The 21647-nt window shown below is 41.8% G+C and overlaps 1 protein-coding gene across 2 annotated transcripts in view; it reads left to right on the top strand.

The window, feature by feature from the left end:
- The window catches only part of arhgap42a (Rho GTPase activating protein 42a), a 314844-nt gene that overhangs the window by 181071 nt on the left and 112126 nt on the right, over positions 1-21647 (top strand). Inside the window, exon 4 of one of the 2 annotated variants that reach the window (XM_080196952.1) lies at positions 16394-16465. The exons of the other annotated variant lie outside the window; for it this stretch is intronic. Within the exon in view, the coding sequence (XP_080053078.1) occupies positions 16394-16465 (72 nt within the window). The remainder of the gene's footprint in view (positions 1-16393; positions 16466-21647) is intronic. 2 annotated transcript variants of the gene reach the window in all.

Here is a 21647-nt window from a genome sequence, read left to right as displayed (position 1 = left end):
AGACAACACTCAAATTATCTTCAGATCGCTAAGTACCAGTATTTTAAAGGCTGTATCTTTTCAGGGAGGCACTGTCATCCATCTGTCTGATGCTTGCAGCCAGATAAGTTCCAACTGCATGAGTGGCTATCTAATGCCTGTAGCACTAAATGTCAAGGCAGCCTTAAATTTCCTGTGTCTCTCAATTCTTTCATAGACTAGGAAATTTGTGGGAATCTTCTCACAGTCATCAACCAACATTGTATCAAAATAATAAAGGACACTTTATTCAGGATAGTGCACACATTCATTAAGTTCACCAGTGATCACAGCAATCAAGCTGAGAGAACAAGAGGATTTGGGATCGTTGTGGAATTTCCTAGGAGGGCAAGGAGCTGTCCACCGAAGGCATGTGACCATTAAGGTTTCTGTGGGCCAGCTCAGGATGTTTTGCAAATCATAAAAAAAATTAATTCCCTTGACTTGCAGATTGTATCTGATCACCATCTACATGTTCTTCAGGTGTGTGTGCCATATCCTGGGAGAAACCATGATGCCTATATTCTCAGGGACTTCCAGGTGCCGCAGCTACTTGTACCCCCAGTACAACAACATGTTTGGTTGATTGGGGATGAGGGCTATCCAGTAGGAGGTGGCTTATAACATACAGCAGACATCCAGACGCTTGGGTAGAGGAGAGGTATAACGTGAGCCATGCCTCCTGCACCGGTCTGATCGTAGAGAGGACCATTGGTCTGCTCAAAATTAAATATTGCTGGTTCAACTGATCAGTTGTGCCTTGCAGTTCACGACGGATCCTGTGTGCTTGAACATTATCATTTGCTGCGGAGTACACAGTTTGGCACTGCAGAGACGAGAAGAACTGGCAGGTGATGACCTGGATGAACACCAGGCATCTTCAGATGACAAGTCCAACAATGAAGGCTGGCAAAGGGAGGTGCCAGAGAGAGCAGGCTGGCCCTAATAATTACTTACGAGATTGTTGCAGGCTACTGGACTCAGTGGTAGTGGACAAGTAAACCATTTGTACAACATAAAGTTCTGTGTGTGTGTGTGTGTGAGGGAGATGAAGAGAGTTTGTAGGCCTGATTTTCAATCAGTTCCAGAGGCGGATGGGCATAGAAATTCCCAGTGCAGCCTGCATGCTTGTTGACGATATATTTCAATCTTCCCTCCGGGCCATTTTCGGGCGATGAAATGGCTATCTACCTGTTAGCGGCAAGTCACAAATAAGAGGCCTGGAATTTTACAGTCAGCAGGTAGGCCCTCCACAGTGGTTGAAATGTGGCCAGTGGAAGAAAGTGGCACACCAGGCTAGCGCTCTAGATTCATATAAAAAGCTGCCTCCACACTGAGAGTCTGATAATGGCCCAGTTTTACCATTTTCATTCTAAGTGCTGAATCTGGGCGCAATTCGGATCAGACTTGGTAATTTGCTTTCAGGTGCCTCCATTAGCAATTAGCTTGAACAAAAATCACGGGTCTGAATTGCGCTGTGGAAGGGGCTTAGTGCACTTGAAATGATCGGAGCTCTGAACTGCGCGTGTGCAGTTTGAAGAAAACGTGAAAAGGCGCGCCTGTATCAGATTGCTCCCAGGCTGTAGAAAGTGGCCTGGGAGTGAAAAACGGGAGCGATGGCCCCCAAAGACATCACTGTCCCCCTTATCCACACCCCACCACTACCCCGACCGCTCACCTGCAGAGTGGCAGCAGATTCCCCTACCCTCCCCCGTCTCCCCCACCAGTGAGCAATGGGCCTGCCCCCGCCCCCCACCGGATTTACATCTTACCTGCACCCCCCGCCCCAACCAGAGAACGACAAGGCCTCCCTCCACTCCCCAGAGAGACGTCTGACCGCCTCCTCCCTCCTCACCCTGTCTCCAGAGAATGATCTGGCCCACCTTCCTCCCTTTACCCAACCAGACAGCACCACCCCCACCACTCCCCAAGCAACCACTACTACCGATCTGAGTTAGAGAGCTGTTGGAAGCTCTGAACTAACCACTTACCTATTCAGCAGCTGGAGAGCCCGACAGTCTTTTATTCAGCATGTCCATTTCTGCCCAATTCCGGATTGGTGAATGTGGTGGCAAAGGGGGAAATGCTGATAAAGTTGGGCAGGCAATTCATTAATTCAATTTAAGCGCCTACAAATGCATTTAAATCACTGCACCCGTTTTGGGCGCGAATCGGATCGTGGCCATTCCCTGGTAAAGTGGCCGTCTGCGCAGGTTGCGTTAATGGCCTCATGCTCGACTTTACCATGTTTTCATGCCTGAAAATGGGCGCAACATAATGGTAAAATCGAGCCCAATGTGGTCATTTCTAATTTAGCATTTTTTTTAGAGCTGCAGAGAAGGCATTTCCATCTCGAGCCATTCACTCTCACCTTTATTGCGTTGATGGATCAGCCAATCAATGTGCTGGAGACCTCCCTTTGTGGTCCCTTACTTGGATGGCTCTCTGATCATTAATTGTCCACTCATTTCAGAATCACAATTTGAGAGTTTGGGTTCCAGACAAGATCCCAAAGTCTGGGTCCTGACCGAAACATGGAAATCCAGCTTCCTGTGTATGAGAGCAACATGCACAAAGTATGTAAAAGAGATGCATGCAAAGCTGAAAACTGTACATGAAAGTAAAGAGATATAGTAGCAAGAGTGAACTGTTGCAACCCCAGCTCCATATATCCTATTTAACCCAGGTCCATTACTAGCCAGCAGGCAGTTTGCTATATTTAGTTGGTAAGTACAGTAATGATGGATTTTGCACTTATAATCCTGTCGTTGGCTGAGATGTAAACTGACAACTGGAAATAAGCCAGAGCTAGTTTGGATATGGAAGGTCTTATGCATCCGGAATTCAATTCCCATTTGTGGTTTTGGATGTGGATTTTGAATTTGCTTTCTAGTTTGGAGGCATAAATGAATACACTTGAGTTTGCATTGATAACAAATGAAAATATTGCCAGATGTTCCATTCTATATCAGGGTAATTGCATTTTAAGTAAAACCTATTCAATTGAATTCTTTCTGGCAGCCATAGGTTTTTGCATTGTAAATGAAGGACAAATTAATCAAAAAGTCATGCATGTGATAATATTTAAGGATTAAATATTCACCTAAATGGATGTGTAGGCCTTTTAACGACTGAGTCATTTTGTTTCCTTTGCATTAAAATGGGCCTCCCATGAAGCTTTGCAGGAGATTTCTAATTCCATTATGTGAAATATCCATTAACATCTGCATGTTGTTTGTAAAATTGTTTATGAAGTTTAAAATACAGCTGAGTTTGGAATCCTTGACAAAATTGCTGAGCAAATGCATTTTGATCCTGTATTTAGGATTCCTTAAATGCAAATAAAAACCATTTCTGAGCACTTTAGTACATTTTCTAAACACTGATCTTGTTTGTATCGTGATTTAATTTTTTTCTCTCCTTCCTGCGTACACAAATTGTGTTATTTTGTGCACAACATTACCACTTCTCAAGCTCCTGTAAGGCATAAATGGAACTGATCCTGAGCTTTCTGTTTTATTGTTGTGTCCCTCTTGTATCACAATCTTCAGTGAGCTTTTGTCAGTGTCATTTTCCACTTATTGCTAGATAATGTAAGAACGCTTATTTTAACTTTGTCCCTTTAGCCTTTGCTACTAATTGCAGACATTGGTGGTGACAGCCGTTGGAGTGAAGTAGCTCAACATGCTATTCAGTCCTGGTTGCCCTGACTAAGTAAAAATTCAACAGTTTGGATAATAAGGTGTTGCTTTATATTTTGGGGGAATGATTCAATCCATACTAGACTATTATAAGATCCATTCAGTGATGTATTCCCTGCTTATATGAGCTAAATGACTCTTTTCCACCTCTGACAGGGTATAATGAATCTCTATTCTGTTTTAAGTGCAGAAAAGAACAATCTTTCTTTAAAACAATTGTTTTGTAAAAGAACCACTCAAATATCTTCTTAAGTAGAGCAAATCTTGAATTGTTAATTATTATCGAGAATAAAATTGAATTATTAATTTAAACGAGTCAAATACTTTTTTCAGTTGTTTTAAATGAACTTAAAACACCGTGATCTGTAGGGGATGGTCTAATTTTCTGCTATAACTTAGATGGGTGGTAACTGGAATCTCTGGTAAAACGGACTAAGAGTCAGCTTTTATGCATTTGCGCCAATTTCCCATTGAAGTCAATCAGGCCAATCTACTGCAGAAACCAATGGCCTATCTATATGGAATTATAGAATTGCTACAGGTCATTCGGTGCATCGAGACTGCACCGACCACAATCCCACACAGGCCCTCCTTCCATAACCCTGCCAATCCCCCTGATATTAGAGTCAATTTAGCATGGCTAATCAATATAATCCACACATCTTTAGACTGTGGGAGGAAACTGCAGCACCCAAAAAAACGCACGCAGACATGGGAGAATGTGCAAACTCCACACAGATAGTGACCCGAGGCCAGAATTGAACTCGGATCCAAGGTGCAGTGAGACAGCAGTGCTAACCACTGTGCAGTGTGTTGCCCTGGCAATGCCACTTTCTGGGCAGTGCCATGGGGAGTGCTGGATGGGGGAGAATCCACATAGAGTAGAAAAATGATTTTTCACTATGCATTGGAACTGCAAATCTTCAAACCTGTGTCTAGAGAATAAGTGACGATGGATAATTGAATCATTAATGTTTTTAAAGTTTTTAAGTTTATTTATTAGTGTCACAAGTAGGCTTGTATGAACAATGCAATGAAGTTACTGTGAAAATCCCTGAAATCTAATCCTTTTCTTATCTGGTGTCCACATACACTAATTTGCAGTAGGATGTAATGAACTCGAATAGGCCAACAGTTTTCCCCTGTTTTCCAAGTAACGCTGCAATTGTCCCACTTTCCACCGCTGACAAAATGGGAATTCCAAAATTCGATGTTGGGAACACGAATATATTTGAATCTCATTATCAGGCCACTATGAATAGTTATCCTGTCATTTCTCTCTCCCCTCCCCCCATACCATTCACTTTGGCGTGAGGGTGTATCTCGCCTGGTCTCCCATGACATGCACCTACGGCTGATGAAGGAGCAGCTCTCCGAAACCTAATGGCTTTTGCTACCAAATAAATCTGTTGGACTTCAATTTGGTGTTGTGAGACTTCTTACTTTGTTTACCTTAGGCCAACGCCGTCATCTCCACATATGCACCTAGTGGGCAGATTGCCCAGAGGAACTCAGTTGAGTGCATTACTCAATGGGGGAGTGGGCCATACCTGGGCATTGCCTGGGCACAGCCCTTTGACATTTTCTGGGCAGTGCTGGGTGGGGGAGAGTCCATTTTAATTTTAACTTATGTAGGTGTGATCTGTAAGAATGGCACCTGATCTTTAAAATCTAAGTGATATCGTGGGACCTTGAAGTTCTTTTGCACTATGCCCCCAGCAATACAGCAGTGAAAGCCGTCATAGTTGTCAGTGTCTTCAACACCACGCTCCCCACCACTGCCACACTCTGCAGAAAAAGAAGATAAAATTTCAGTCTTCTTTCAATTCCAGATGTTTTATTAATTGAATTTAAATTCTATCAGTTGCTGTAGTGGGATTTGAAGCCATGTCCACAGAGTATAAGCCTAGGTCTCTGGATTACTAGTAGTGACAATACCAGTACACCACCATCTCCCCATAAAAGACTGCCTCACTTGTGACAAAAAAATGATCATTTTTGTTGATTTTTAGTTTGTGGATGTTGTTTTAAATTCTGACACCAATCATATGCTGCCCATGCCATGATGTGGTTAATGTAGGTATGAGTGAACAGGGCTACCTGTTTGAAAAACTTTTTAAAAGAGCAGAAAGGAAGGGGCATACTATCTTCAGAAATGTTCTTTGCACATTTGGGTGGGTATGTGGGTTTCGGTAGTTTAGGGATGGGATGAGGGTGATGTGTTTTATGGAGCAGGTGGGTAGGAAGTAAGGGGACGACGTGAATGGTACCTTGGATAAGTTGCCCCCGATGCGCAAAGAGAATCTCTGATAGTCTGCCCCTTCCTTTCTGCCCTATTGAAAAGCTTTTCAAACAGGTAGCCCTGTCTACTCGTGCCTACATCCATTGCATTATGGCATGGACAACATATTATTGGTATCAGTTGGCTTGTTAAGAAGCTCAATTGTTCCTTGATTACTTACTTAAATATAGTGTGTGGGCTGCCGATTTCAGTGCCCCCTCCCCCTGCTGTATTCTGGAAGTGGGTTTGGGTGGTTGCTGAGATTGACACCCACTCTATTTTACATGCATCTCCACTAAAACAGTCAGTGGGGGCACTTAAAATCCAGCACAATGTTGCAGGTTTCATTCCTTTTAGGAAGAAAATATCAGTGCTGTATGATTGGTGACTGTAGACTCAAGGTTCCTTTTCAAGTCTGAGTAGAAAAATATTCAAAATCTAGTAAATCTCAGTGAAGTTTTCAAACATAGAACTTTCACCTCCCTGAGAAGGTCATAGGTTCAAGTTTCAATCCAGAGACTTGAACAAATAATCTCAGCTGACACTTAAGTGCTGCACTATTGTAGGTGTTATCTTACTGCTGAGACACTAAGTCAATGTTCCATAAAAAAAACATAAAAGATCCAATGGAATAATCAAAGGGAATTCTCTCTGGTGTCCTGCACAACATCACTAAAACAAATTATCTGGTCGTTATTATATGGCTGTTTTTGAAACCTAGTGCACGAATTGACGGATGTGTTTTAGCACGTTGCACTAGTGACTGCATTTCAAAGTACTGCAGTGGCTGTGAAGCGCCTCAATGTGTAGAACTCCCATTCTTATTTTTGTTTCCTTTTTCTTTCTCAGCTTAAACTTTTTACCTGTTTTCACTTTTTAAAGCTTACCGCTTGAGTGCCTTTAGATGTCTGCCTGTGTTGAAAGTCATTATTAAAGGTCCCAAAAAGTGTATTGTTTGCCAACTCTTCACTAACAGTTGAATACTGCAGAAACATAGCGATACTATCCATTTTACTTGAACTATTTTGATTAAATGTAATCTTTTCTGCTGAAATAATGCTACTGAGTGGAACATACTTTATTATTCCTGCCATTAGTTCAGGTCCTGTTCTTTCTTCACATACTTATATTGGTAGGAAGATTAGCTAGCTGATAATCAACTCGTAAACTGTCAGCTGTCTCAGCTGATTTTCTTCTATTGAATCATGAAATATTCAGCTTATATCTATGTTGGACTCCATTTTTAGAATGAGGAGGACAGGAGGACTCGACAGTGCAGATTTTTTGGTTACTAAGACATTTTCAGAATGACAACTTTTGGATTTTTTTGAAGCTTGCTAAAATATAGTTTTTTTTATGATTGCATATGCAATCCCACCCACAGCCTTTATCTATACTCCAGTTTTAATTAGTGTGTTGATATCCTCCATATTTGAAATGGCCTGAGAAATTTGTAGCTCACCACTGTTATGATTGACTGTGCAGTTGACATTGTCATTGGCACTGTTTAAACTTAACTGGCATTCAAGTTAACACTGACATATTTTTATAATGGTGTAACTGCATTTATCAGTTGAACCTATAAACATGGAGTATGAGTTGAGCCCACAGGAGTAAAATGGCTGTTGTTAATAGAGAAGCATTTACTCTCCTCTGCCCACCTACATGCAGATTACTTTCAAATGTTGCTTCTGAGCTGAGTGCTTGCTGACTGTATGACCAGTTGGAAATTTAGTTTCTTCCTCAGTCTAAGAATCACATTAATGATTAAAATTTAATTGATTAAAAAACTCATGTGATGTAAATTGTGGCATGTTACACTGCAGAAAATCACATGCCCTCACATGATTGTTAGAATTTATCAGTTACACAGGATATTAAAGAAAACAACTTTCCTTGACATTGGTTTAAATAGAGTCTGTAATTTGTATTCTCTATTATATGACTTCAGTATTCTCTAGAAAAGTGACCAAGATAAGCAAATACCCAACAGAAGACTTACTGCTACTTGTAAATATCATTTTGAAATAAACAATATAAACTCTTTTTAATAGGAAGTGTCAGATTGATATTCCACTGTCAAAATTTGCTAATGACGAAATAAGCTATGCATTTTTTCCATGAGGAGCTGTAAGTTCTAAGATCCGATGAAAGGTTTTAAGCTCAACAACACAAAAATCTTTAAAGTTGACTTTTTTTTTTCAAAGGTATAATTAAATTTATTAGTTGAATTGTTTTATGTCTTCTAATAGCGTCGGTAAAGCTCTTCCTGCCTCCACCAAAACTTGAGGCAGAATATTATATTCTGGAGAATATGTCCGGTGGCTGGCAGGAACCTCACTGTGATTCCAGCTGTGTTGTAGGGTGGGTCCTCACATCAGATCATCTGATGTGCTCTTTAATTTATTCATAGGCAAGGATTTGTCCAGTGCACTATTACCTCATGGAGAAGAAATTCTTCCTCAAATGCATCCTAAATGACATCTCCTTATTCTGCGATTGGTCCTATACTCTCCCATGAGTAGAAACATCTTCCAATTATTTATCTATCTAACCTCAAGAGTCTTTTATGTTTCAATCATACACTTCTTATCCTTTTGAACTCCCGAGTACAGGTCCAACCTGTTTAATCTTCCCTCGTATGGCAGTTTCTGCATACCTGGAATCATCCCAGTAAACCTCCTCTATGCTGCCTCTGATAATGTATCCCTCCTTAAATAAGGAGATGAAAACTGTTGATAGTATTCTAAATGTGGCCTTACTAGTACCTTGTACAGTTGCAAAACACGTCTTTTTACACTCCAGCCTCCCTAAATTAAAAGGCAGATTTCCATTTTCCTTCCCTACTGAGGAGACTTATATTTTTGGGGGCTCTGCTCTCTGCCTCTGTGTCGGGTGTAACTGATGAAAACAAACCTGTAATTGATGAATTGAAATTCAAATCCACAATGAAAGGTGCAAAACTACAAACACAATACACAAATAACTGATTAACTGCTTAACTGCTTTAGTGCTTTTTAACTCATGAGAATAAGTCTAATTGATCAATTGAAATCCAAGCCTACCTGTTGTCAGTATCACAGTCTAAATGGTCAATACTGCAATCTATGTGCCTTGAGGCATGCAAACATTGAACAGGCTGATGAACAATGAGATGGAGAAATAGCTGATATGTCTGCAAGACAGCACAGGCCAGTGCAGAACAGAATGAGCCAGAAAAAGTCCGGTGCAGGAGCAAATACTCCAATCAAGAGGAACCTAGTGAGTCCAAGTCCAATATCCGTGGTTTTGCTAGCAACTGTCTAGCAGGATTCCGTTCTTTGTCCAAAAGAGACTTTGTGAAGACAAGTATTGAGAGTGATGGGGGATGGCGGTTAGTCACCGGTTATAACTGCCTGCATGTAACAGCCATAATATCAGACCAGCAAATAGTGCTTCTGTTTGAAAAACAGAATTTAAACAACAGAATATGATTTTCTTGCTTCATCAGTTCCAATTTAGATAGCTTTCTCTCTGCACTTTTTCTTCACAAAATCTTCAATAACATCATCACAGGTAAAATCTTGTAAGGATGCATTTTCAATCATCAGTATTGCAGAACTTGTCAAATGTTCCTGATCATCGCTCTTTGCAGATAATTTTTCAATGCTTTTCAATACAGAGAAAGCATGTTCATCAGAAGCTTTGACAGGTATTGTTAAAATATCTTCAGAATGATTTCCACATTTGGAAAGGTCACCTGCACACTGTCACGTACATGTCTGTACAAATTAGCTGGTGATCTCAAAGCACAGAACACATCATTATTGATGAAATTAATGTATTGTTTTACTTCATCTTCAAAATGATTTATGTTCTGCCAGTAGAATTCAGTTAATTTCTACTGCAGCAGCTCTTGGCATTCTCATCCAAGTCTCTGTTGAAAAGCATGGAAAATAATTGAACAGTTTTATTCAGAGATTCACTTTATTCCAATTGCACCATTATTGTGCCATAAATAACACTGACGGCCTCAATGATGATCTTCTTTTGCCCTTTTAAAGTAATTTCATTGTCTCTAGGTTCATGAAAAAATAATTTCCTTCCTCTAATGCGCTTCCCATCATCAGAAGGGCCAGTATTCTTTGTTAATGTTAGTACCTCTCCTTCCATTGAGATATAGTCATTTTGAACATCCATGACAAAAACTTATAACTGGGGCAAACATTTATGAAGCATTCAGTCAAGTTATTGACATTTTGCAATTATTTGCTAATGGGTATTGATGTATTGAAGTAAACTGTTTCAAAAAATAGTAAAACTTGTGATATCGTACATTTCAAACTTCTCTGCTTCAGTTTTCACAATTGGTTTCTCTGAATGTGATGTGGCTATGTCTAACCAGCGTTCCTTTATATTGACAACATTCAGTTTCAAAGCAAAACAGCTTCTGCACGAGCAGACCATCTGGTGTCAGAAATTCTTTTCGCTGTCAAATATTTTCCATCTACCTGCCCCAAGTACGATTGCAGCATATTCCACCAATGCACAGAAACCTAGAATAAGGCATACATTTTTTGGCTTTGTTCATAACTTGTATGCTGCCTCACAATTCAGCTGCTGCATTACTGATTATTTTCAAGGAGAGATTGGAACATGGGATGAAATGTTTGCATTGTTTGGTCTCGCTTGTAGCCGTGAATATTCTCCTGCCATATTTGCAGCATTATCGAACCTCTTCCCATCTTCCCATGACAATTTTTAATGTTCAAACCTAAATTTGCAAAGGTCGGTTGTCTCCAGGCACTCAAGTGTGGGATTGTACCTGGACAAAACAGAGAAATCACTCTATAACTTCACCATTGCTGGTCACATACCTTAAAATTGGTGTTAATTGGTCCACATGGCTTACCGCTGGTGTCAAATCAACTATTAGTTGATTAGTTGAATAGTATTTGGTATCTTTTACTTCATTAGTGAATTGTTTTCTGAGCCGCTCTGCCATTATATTGATGAAGTCATGGACAGTTTTGTGCATTAAAATGCTGGTCTTCCCTGAGCCACAATATTGATAGTGTTTCAGATGCTCTTTGAGAAGCTCATCAAATTCCAAGATATTCATGGAAAGCTAAAAAGTTACCTCTTCAAGTTGACATATGGCTCATCATGTTCTCTGAACTGAAATACCAAAGAAGACAGTCGTTTGATTGTGGCAACAACATGTCTCAGCACTTTTCTTCAATAAGAACACTCCTTTTCAAATTGGACCAATAATGCAGAATCAGTTCTCCCAGATGATGTACATCTTTGAACGAACACGGATATAGCCTTAATATGACTTTTGGAAGTTTTATGATCAGCAAGATCTTTTCCAATATTTGTCCAGTTAGAGTACCCATTGACAAATGATTGTTTCACTTTGCTAGGGTGAAGGAATAATTTGTCAACATATCAAGACTGCCTTAGAGGCTTCTGAAAAAAAAACAACCAATTTCTTCTTTGCGTGATTGCCATTCCTCTTCACCTTGAGAAAATGGGATTCGTGAAGACTTCTAAACAGCTTTTGGCATCCAATATCAAGCTCTTCTCAATTTTTCCATGTTACCTATGTTCTATTACTGCAAAATACTCGATCATACCCAGTGGAACAAATTTTAGCCATAAGACAGTCTTCAGGGTAGGTTTTTTTCCCTTAATTCAGCTGCAGACAAAGAATTTGAGCAATCTCTTGTGGTTTCATTCCCATTTCAGAGTCCACCTCTGGTTCAAATTTTTTTTGTCTCTGGAAATTGGCAAGTCAGTCATCAGACAAGTCACCAAAATGTTTGGTGGATGTTGTTGTTGAGGGTGAATGTGCAGTTTGGACACTGCTCAATACTTCAACACTTTTTTAAATTGAAGTGAACATAAGAACATAAGAAATAGGAGCAGGAGTAGGCCATCCAGCCCTTCGAGCCTGCCCCGCCATTCAATAAGATCATGGCTGATCTGTCATGTCTCAGTTCCACATTCCCGCCCTCTCCCCATAACCCTTAATCCCCTCGCTTATCAAAAACCCGTCAACCCGCGTCTTAAAAATATTTAGCGAGGCAGCCTCCACCACCTCAACGGGCAGAGAATTCCAGAGATTCACCACCCTTTGAGTGAAGAAGTTTCTCCTCAACTCCGTTCTAAACCACCCCCCCTTTATCTTGAAGCTGTGCCCTCTAGTCCTACTGTCCTTTCTGAGTGGGAAGAGCCTCTCCACCTCTATCCTATCCATCCCATTCATCATCTTATATGTCTCAATGAGATCTCCCCTCATTCTTCTAAACTCTAACGAGTACAAGCCTAGTTTATTCAGCCTCTCCTCATAGCTCAACCCCCTCAACTCCGGCATCAGCCTAGTAAACCTCCTCTGCATTCCCTCCAAGGCCGTAATATCCTTGCGTAAGTGCGGCGCCCAAAACTGCACACAGTACTCCAGCTGCGGCCTCACCAATGCCCTATACAGCTGCAGCAAGACCTCCCTACTTTTATATTCAATCCCCCTCGCTATGAAGGCCAGCATCCCATTCGCCTTCCTGACCACCTGCTGCACCTGCAAGCTGGGTTTTTGCGACTCATGCACAAGGACCCCGAGGTCCCTCTGCACCGTCGCCTGCTGCAGTTTTTCGCCCCGTAAGTAATAGTCCTTCCTACCATTATTCCTGCCAAAGTGGACCACCTCGCACTTGCCAACATTAAATTCCATTTGCCATTTCCTGGCCCATTCGCCCAGCCTATCTAGATCCTTCTGCAGACTCTCCACACCCTCCGCGCAATTTGCCGTTCCACCAATCTTGGTGTCATCAGCAAATTTCGACACCATACACTCAGTTCCCTCCTCCAGATCATGTATATAAATGGTAAATAGCTGAGGCCCCAGCACCGACCCTGGGGCACTCCACTAGTCACCAACCGCCAATCCGAATAGCACCCATTAACCCCCACTCTCTGCCTCCTATTTGACAACCAATCCTCTATCCACGCTAACACCCTACCCCCAACTCCATGCCCCCTTACCTTCTGCAATAACCTCTTGTGAGGTACCTTGTCAAACGCCTTCTGAAAATCAAGAAAGACCACATCCACCGGCTCTCCTCTATCCACCACCCTAGACACATCCTCATAGAACTCCAATAAATTTGTCAGACATGACTTCCCCTTAACGAAACTGTGCTGCGTCTGCTCTATCAAGCAATTCCCCTCAAGATGCCTCGCTATTTCCTCCTTGATGACGGATTCTAACATTTTACCCACAACAGACGTTAAACTAACCGGCCTATAATTCCTTGCCTTTTGCCTGGCACCCTTCTTAAACAACGGCGTAACATTAGCCGCTTTCCAATCTTCCGGCACTTCCCTGGAATCCAGCGACGTCTGGAAAATAACCACCAAGGCATCCACTATCACCTCCGCCATTTCTTTCAGAACCCTCGGATGCATTCCATCCGGTCCTGGGGACTTGTCCACAATCAGTCCCTCCAGTCTGTCGAGCACCGCCTCTCTAGTAACAATAATGTCATTGAGACCCTCCAGTCCTACCATCTTTCCATCGCTAACACCTGGCAAATTATTCACGTCCTCCTCCGTGAAGACCGAAACAAAAAAGTTATTCAAGACCTCAGCCATTTCCCCATCCCCTACCACTAAGTCCCCCCTCTCATCCTCTAAGGGTCCAACGTTCACCCTAGCCAGCCTCTTCCTTTTTATATATTTATAAAAACTCTTGCTATCCTTTTTTATATTAAGCGCTAGCCCAGCTTCATAGTTTCTCCTACCCTTCTTTATCAACTTCTTTGTCAATCTTTTTTTTATACTGAGTTTTGTCCTCTTGCCTGACTTCAACTACTTACATTTTTGACTTCCAGATTCACATTGTCACTTCATATTGACTGATCTGTCTTAATTTCAACAAATTTGAATTTTCAGAAAAGACACAGGCTTCTTTGTTCTCCACCCTCAGGGTCACATTGCCCCTACTGACCTCAATGACCTCCCCTCACTGCTGGCTCCAGCTTCCTGGCTACAGATATGACATTGCCCTCACCCCTGCAGGCTGCAGCTGATTTCCTCGGCAACCTAAGCTTGCAAGTGTACTGGTGGCTCACTGGCTCCCTGGCTGCTGCTGGCTATCTGAACTGGCCTCTGCTCTCATTCTCACTGGTCCAGTTGCCCAGCCCTCCTCACTCTCAGCCCTCCCCTGTGGTCAAGTTGCCCCACTGTTCCATGAAAACCATGCCAACCTTTAGCTGGTCCTCACACCTCTGACTACCCCCCTCTCGCTCGGGTGCTGGGTTTTGAGCCTTGATGACTGTGTGTGACCTTGGCTTGGCTGGCTGTCTGGCTGCTGCTTCTGGCTTTATCTGGCCTTCCCTGGCTTCTATTTCTGCCATCAGTTGGGAGCCTTCCCCGTGACCTGTCTGGTTGCCACCCAGCTCTTCCACTCTAAAATTCAGGCCAGCCAATTAGAAGCTACGTCGGAACTGCTTTCAAGTCACCATCTGGGACAGTGTTTTCCCGTTCTAAGGGGATTCCACCAATCAAATCCCAGTATTTTTCTGCATTGCCTGCTGATAGGCTCAGCAGATTAAGGTTGGTGCTCCCGCAGCCAACTCTAACCATGACACTCATAGGAGGCTATTTGGCCCTTCCAGCCTGCTTCATTATTCATCACGATCATGGTTGATTGTCCAACTCAAAAACCTAATTCTGTTTTCTCCCCATAACCTTTCATCCCATTCACCTCCATTCTCTCTGTTAAACTATTTATATCCTCCTTTCAATCTGCTTTCCCTCCCACCTTTGTATTGTCCACAGATTCACCACATCACACTTTGTTCCTTTTCCCAAATCAGTAATATATATTGTGAAGAGCTGCTGTCCCAGCACTGATCCCTCTGGCACTGTACTGATTACTGCCTTCCAACCTGTGAAAAATCCTCTTACTGCTACTTGCTGCTTCCTGTTAGATTGACAGGCACTGCTTTGAAATTGGAACAAATCCTACTAATTTCACCTTCCCTTAGGATTCTGTGGACACCTGTAGCAGTTCCACAGTTGGTCTGGCTGGGGGACCCAAGAAGAGCCATAGGGTAAGGTGGGGGCGAACTGCTGAGGAAAGCCAGTGGGGTGGGTCACGAGAAGAGCTGTGACTTGGTGGGGGAGGGTGGTGCCTGAGAAGAGCCTTGGGTGGAGAGCTGAGGCTGGGAATTTTGAGGCAGATGGGTGCCCAGTAATAACTGAGGCTTGGGCGACTTCGGGTGGGGCGGGGGGGGGTGGTGGAAGTGCGCAGCGGGGTAGTGCTCATGAAGAGTTGGGGCCGCAGAGACCTGAGAGAAGGAGTTGGTGAGTGAGAATGGCTGAGAGTGTGGGTGTGGGCGTAAGAGTGGATGAGGTTCACTGGGTGAGAGTGAGTGTGGGTGAGAGTGAGTGAGGATGAGTGTGGATTTGGATTGAGGGAGTGTACGTGAGTGGGTGCTCCCATTAAAAATGGCAAAAGACTTGCAATTATTTGTTGAATAACAGAATATTTTTATTTATAATGTACAAATATAAGACATTGAAACATCTTTTAAGTTTGCGTTTGTATGTTTACACCTATTATTCAATAATGATTTTTGTGGTTTAATTATTCAATATAGTATCAATACTTGACTGATTTTTAAGCACTAATGTGTTTCAGCACACCATGTATTCAGTTCATCTGAGGATGAATAACAATTTCAGAAATTGTAATATCAGATTGGCCCTTGCATTTTGTTGACACAAGCTAAATAGCATGACACGGTTTGGCAGAATGCATTTTTCTTTCATTCAATGACAGTATGAGGCTTATTATTTGTCCAAAAAATGCAAAATATTTCCACTGAAATATCTGGAGTCTGAGGGAAAACTAGGTGACTGGCTATGAAGGATACAAGTCTGGGAGAACCAAGGCAGATCTTTGAACCAACTGGCCTCTGCATCCACACTCCTCATGCACTCTAGCGTAGCTCACTGCACTGCAATTCTAACCCCAGTATGACATATAAAGTCACACCTGGATCGGATGTGTAGTTTGTTTTTCCTGTTTTTGAAAACCAAGCTGGGTTTTCGTCAGCCCAGAGAGAGATTTTCTGTCTTAGAATCCAAAGAAAATAATAACTATCATTATCTATGTTGTAACATTTTTTTCTGGAGCTATATTGAATATTTTCAAAACCTTTCATTCATGTGATATTCAAGTGTTACTTTCCAGAGACATTATCTAGAAAAATTAAGTTCTGCAGCTCACTGCAGTTTTAATGTTTTGTTAAGAATCATTGATTCCAGTTTAAATTCATAGATCAATATGGTATATTGGTGCACGCAGTTACATCATTTAAAATACTGTTCTGCATTTCTGTTCAAGATTCAGAATGCCAATGATGTTTTAATTGCACCATTGGAGAAGTTTCGTAAAGATCAAATTGGAGCAGCAAAGGTAAGTAATGCAATTTTATTGTCTTCTACTTAGTCTATTAAATTCGACATTACAAATATATTTTCCCAATTGTTTACTAATTACTTCTTCACAAGATTAGAGATTATTGCCATCATTAAGGAGGTGGAAAAGAGTCACCTTCTTGAACTGTTGCAGTGCTGTTAGGGAATCTTAGAATTTGACCTAGTGACAATGAAGGAACATACTGAAGAGTAATGGAGGATATAGTTTCAAGTCAGGATGTTCTGGTTTGCAGGTGGTAGTGTTCACTTGTACATGTTGCTCGTGTTCTTGTAGCTGATAGAGATTGTGTGATTTGTTGTCTTTTTATAATGATATGAAGGTACTAGACATTTTATAAGGAATTGGTAAACATGTTGTGTGTTCAGTTCCTGAGAGCACATGAGAACATGTATACATGGATATAAAGCTTGAAGCCACATTGGCAGCTGCCAATGCTATGCTATGCCTAAAAACAAATGTGAAACTAAACTTCGCATGACACTTTCTTTCTAGTGATATCATGTTGCAATCCATTAAAGGCAAAATACAATAGGTGCAATTGAAGGAGATATAACAAGTTGTTGCAGTGCATCTTATAATGCATCGCATTCATGGTGTAGTGTTGTGGAGTAAGTGCATTTTTAAATGGTGGATTGGGCATCAATTAAGTGGACTTCATTGATCTGGAATGTATCAGATTGTTTGACTGTTGGTGACGCTGCAGTCAGCCAGACAAGTGGAAGAATATTCCAACGGACTTCTGGCCTGTGTCTTACAGATAGCAGACAGGCTTTGCAAAATCAGAAGATGGAATACTCATCACAGAATTCACGCTCTCAACCTGCTCTTGCAGCCATAACTTTTTTTAATATGGCCGTCTTGAAGTTGCAAGCCATGCTGAAGGGATTTGAACAGGCAATGCCATATAGCAAAAAAGTATTAGATCTTGTAAGTTTTTGTATTTTTATAATTTTTTAAGAGGCAAAACATCTATCTTTTTGTGGGGAGAGAAAAGAGCTGACATTTTGAGTCCACATGACCCTTTGTCAAAGCTAAAAGGCACAGAAAGTGGGAGATATTTATACTGTAGGATGAAGGAATGAAAGATGATCAATAGCCACAAAAACAAGGAGAGAGACTGTTTGTGCCTGCCATAGAGAGAATAGAAGGTGTGAAGTTTTTCTGGTCTTTGACCATTCACACCTTCTATTCTCTCTATGGACTGCCATTAGCAGCCTTTCCCCTTGTTTTTGTGGCTCTGACTCCTTTTTCATTCCCTCACCCCCTACAGTATAAATATCTCTCACTTTCTATACCTTTCAGCATTGACAAAGGGTCATGTGGACTCAATGTCAGCTCTTTTCCCTCCTTACAAATGCTGCCAGACTTGCTGAAATTTTCCAGCATTTTTGCTTTTGGTTTGAGATTCCAGCATCCACAGTAATTTGATTTTATGTATCTTGTTGAGACTATTTGAAACTTTTTTTTGTGTAGTTTGACTGCTGCCATTTTACATTGGTTCTCCTGTCTGTGTAGTACCTCTTTTCATTTTTGCACTTTCTTCGATTCCTTTCAGTTTGTACATTTTTCATTTTCTCCTTTGTGGCAAATCTTATTTCCATCTTCAACCTATTCCTTTCTCTTAACACTTTTCGCTGACTAGATTTGTGCATAGCTTTTTAGTGTTCTCAAGTACTTCTACAACAAGATGGGAGTAATTAATACTCTGTGTGAAGATGCTCCTAGGCGTTAGTAATCATAATAGGATTGAATTTTACATTCAGTCTGAGGTAGAGAGAGTGGATCTGAGATTATGTCCATGATGTGGCAACCCAGTTAACCGTGGGCACAAATCCTGTAATGGCCGCTGAGCCTCATGAGCATTCAAAAAACAGGATTCGTGCTTGCGAGGTCTCAGTTTGAGATTGCCGCCTCCCCCCGCTAGTGGTGTGAACTGGATTCCGTACATTACAATATATTAACACAGGGCTTGACGCTATAGGGTCCAGCCATGCATATCCTCTTCCCCTGGTGGCATGACGTCATGCTAGCACAAATCAGTTGTGATGACTGTGCTGGGGCTGTGGAGATGCCTGTAGACCCTGTGGGTTGAAGGACAAGGCTGAGCACTGCCAAGGGGATACATACAGGGGGCTCTAGTAGAGACAGTTACCCTCCCCATTCAGGAGAGTAGGTTCCCCTTATTTGTGTGGGGATTAGGAAGTGTTCTCCCTTTCCACTGTGTAGTCCCGATGTCCATGGATTGGGGGGAGGGGAGGCCTTAAATTTAACTTTGAGATCAGGGCATGCTTTGATCTCAGAATCCTGACATTGCCAGTGTAATTAGGCCCTGCCCCTCAAGTTGGTTTTGTGATCCTCACCAGCACTTTGAAATTGTACAGTGCTTTTAAATCAGGTGACAAAATGCATCCAAGAAGCCATTGAGTTTTTTGTCTGATCCAACACTCTGCAATCTTGGGAATTTGAGGATTTCCAGAAGGCATTTGATAAAGTGTCACATCAAAGGTTATTGCAGAAAATAGATGCTCATGTTATAGGGATGGTAACATATCAGCCTGGATAGAAGATTGGCTGGCCACAAGAAGCATAGAGTAGGCATAAATGAGTCCTTTTCAGGTTGGTAAAATGTAACCCATGGTGTGTCACAGGTCTCCATCTTCAAGAATTTACAATTAATATAAATAGGATAAAGGGATTGAAGGATGGTTGCCCATTTTGCTGATGACAAAGTTGTGAAGCAGACATAAAGATATAGATAGGTGAAGTGAGTGGGCAAAGACCTGGCAAATGATGTATAATGTGAGAGTTCCCATGACTTATAAATCCTCTCCCAGATGCCTCACATATTTGAAGGGCCTGAGCGATTACAGGCTGGATGCTTGGGGATAAGGAGCACCTGATAAATTACACCTTTATATCATCTTTGGAAGAGAGATGCAATGAAGGTCAGCACGATCCATCATCGAGCAGACCATTGGCATCCTGATGACGTACTTCTGATGATTGAACATCTTAGGTGGAGCTCTGCAGTGTCACAGAATATCCTGCATAATCATTGTCTGTTGTGTCCTTCACAACATGTAGCTTCAAAGGGAGATCCCTTTCCAGAGGAAGATGTGAAGGAGGCTGGTCATTCCTTAGATGAAGAAGAGCAAGAAGGCAACAACCAGAAGAGGAAGGTGAGGGCATCACAAAAGAAGCATGATGAGGAATATGTGCCCATGACACAGTGACAGCCACAAGATTCCAAGAGGAGTAAGGTGTAGGCAACAAGACCTGGTAACTTTCCTTCTGTCCTTAGAGCCATGTCAGTGCACTGAAACAACTTTTACAACTAGTACCACTGAGAGCAAGCTCAGCATTCAGACTTGAACCTTCAAATCTCATGATTGTTCATCTTTAGAAGGATCAGCAGTGAACCCTGCATCCATGTGCTCTGGGAAGTGAAAGTGGGCACAACACCGCAAATGCTGCTTCAAAGGACTTCATGCAGTTGCCATCTTAATAAGAAATTCTAAGTGGACACTGTGATGTGTGCATGGTTGGAAAGACCATCATAGCTGCGTGTCTTGTGCTTTGATGCCACTGATGAAGGCTGCCATCTCATTTTAAGAAACAAATACAGCTAAATCCTCCAAGGTTATTGAGCATGCCTAACTCCATGATCTCTTGTACTCCATAGAGAATACCAGTACATTTTGCAACACACTTCCAGTAAAGAGATTGACGCATCTCCCTGAAATAACACAAACGTTGATTAACTATCATGACTCTTGAATATGAGGTTCATTAGGATGGTGAACTCGGAGTGGGAGCAGGCTAACCCTTGCAGTCAGAGGGCACATTATTGCAGAAAGTTTTGAATGAGGAAATCCATCCTATAAGCAGCAAATGAATTTATAAAGATGCATGACATTTACTGTGATTGAACACTCAGAAGAAATGTCAGAATTTCTTAATTTTTCAAATGTTACTACTTGTAGGCACTTGCAGAGGCACATTATCTGACACAAACTCAATGGGTGCCCGATCTCCAGCAGTCCTCCAAGTGCCAGAGACTTGTCTCTGACTGAGATGGATTAGTGAGCCATTCTTCAGGTAGAAGACAATCCTGGTGCTAGCAGACTCCACAGATGAGAGCTTCAAGCAAGTAATTGCTGAACCTGGGAGCAGCTGATTTCCTCATTGGTGCCATACCAAAAGAATTCCTGACAAGCAGCTGGCCTGTTAAAATGAATGTGTGTGTTTGGGTGGTGTTTAACTATGGTGCCCAACTGCAATCGCATTCAGTGACGGGGGAATATATAAATCATGCTGTCGGATTCAGAGAGCTACTCACTGGTGCATAATTAATAAGCTGCGAGTGTGAAATTGGGTGTGATTTCCCAACGCGAAGCCTTGCATGAAAATAGCTATGAAAACCACCTCTTCACCACACAGTCTTTGAAAATTCCAGCCTTGTAATCTAAAATCATAGAATCCCTACAGTGCAGAAGGAAGCTGTTCAGTCTGTTGAGTCTACACTGACCACAACTCCACTCAGGCCCTATTCCTGTAACCCCACATATTTACCCTGCTAATTCCCTGACACCAGGGTTAATTCAACATGGCCAATCAACCTAACCCGCACATCTTTGGACTGCAGGAGGAAACTGGAGCACCCAGAGGAAACGCATGCAGACACTGGGAGAACGTGCAAACTCCACACAGACAGTGACCTGAGGTTGGAATTGGAGGCTGAATCGGGTCCTTGGCACTGTGAGGCAGCAGAGCTAACCACTGTTACACCATGCCCACTTCTGTGAAAAATGATTAGTTGGACAAGATAAGGAGCCACTGATGTCCATAGAATTACACTCTTGCATGACCTGGGACCTTCAAGAGAAAAATAGAGAAGTGACAGTTGGAAATATTAAGGTTTCTTATTAGAGGAAAGCTTTTACAAACTACTTTTGAAAAATTTCTTTGTTTATCAATGAAGCAGTACTACATCAATTGTTTTTACAACAACAGACTGTTCTTGAATTCCTTGGTAATTGGATTTTTTATACTATGTACGTAAAGGCTTATGATAACAAGGACTTGGCATGTGTTAACCAAGCATCATTTCTTCTGTGAAACCAGAAGAATTACAGGTCTCATTTAGATATGTGGCTGT

The sequence above is a fragment of the Carcharhinus amblyrhynchos genome, chromosome 10 (genome assembly GCF_965287045.1).
Source record: "Carcharhinus amblyrhynchos chromosome 10, sCarAmb.v2.hapA, whole genome shotgun sequence".
NCBI classification, from domain to species: Eukaryota; Metazoa; Chordata; class Chondrichthyes; order Carcharhiniformes; family Carcharhinidae; genus Carcharhinus; species Carcharhinus amblyrhynchos.
This window is presented reverse-complemented; position numbering and strand designations above follow the sequence as displayed.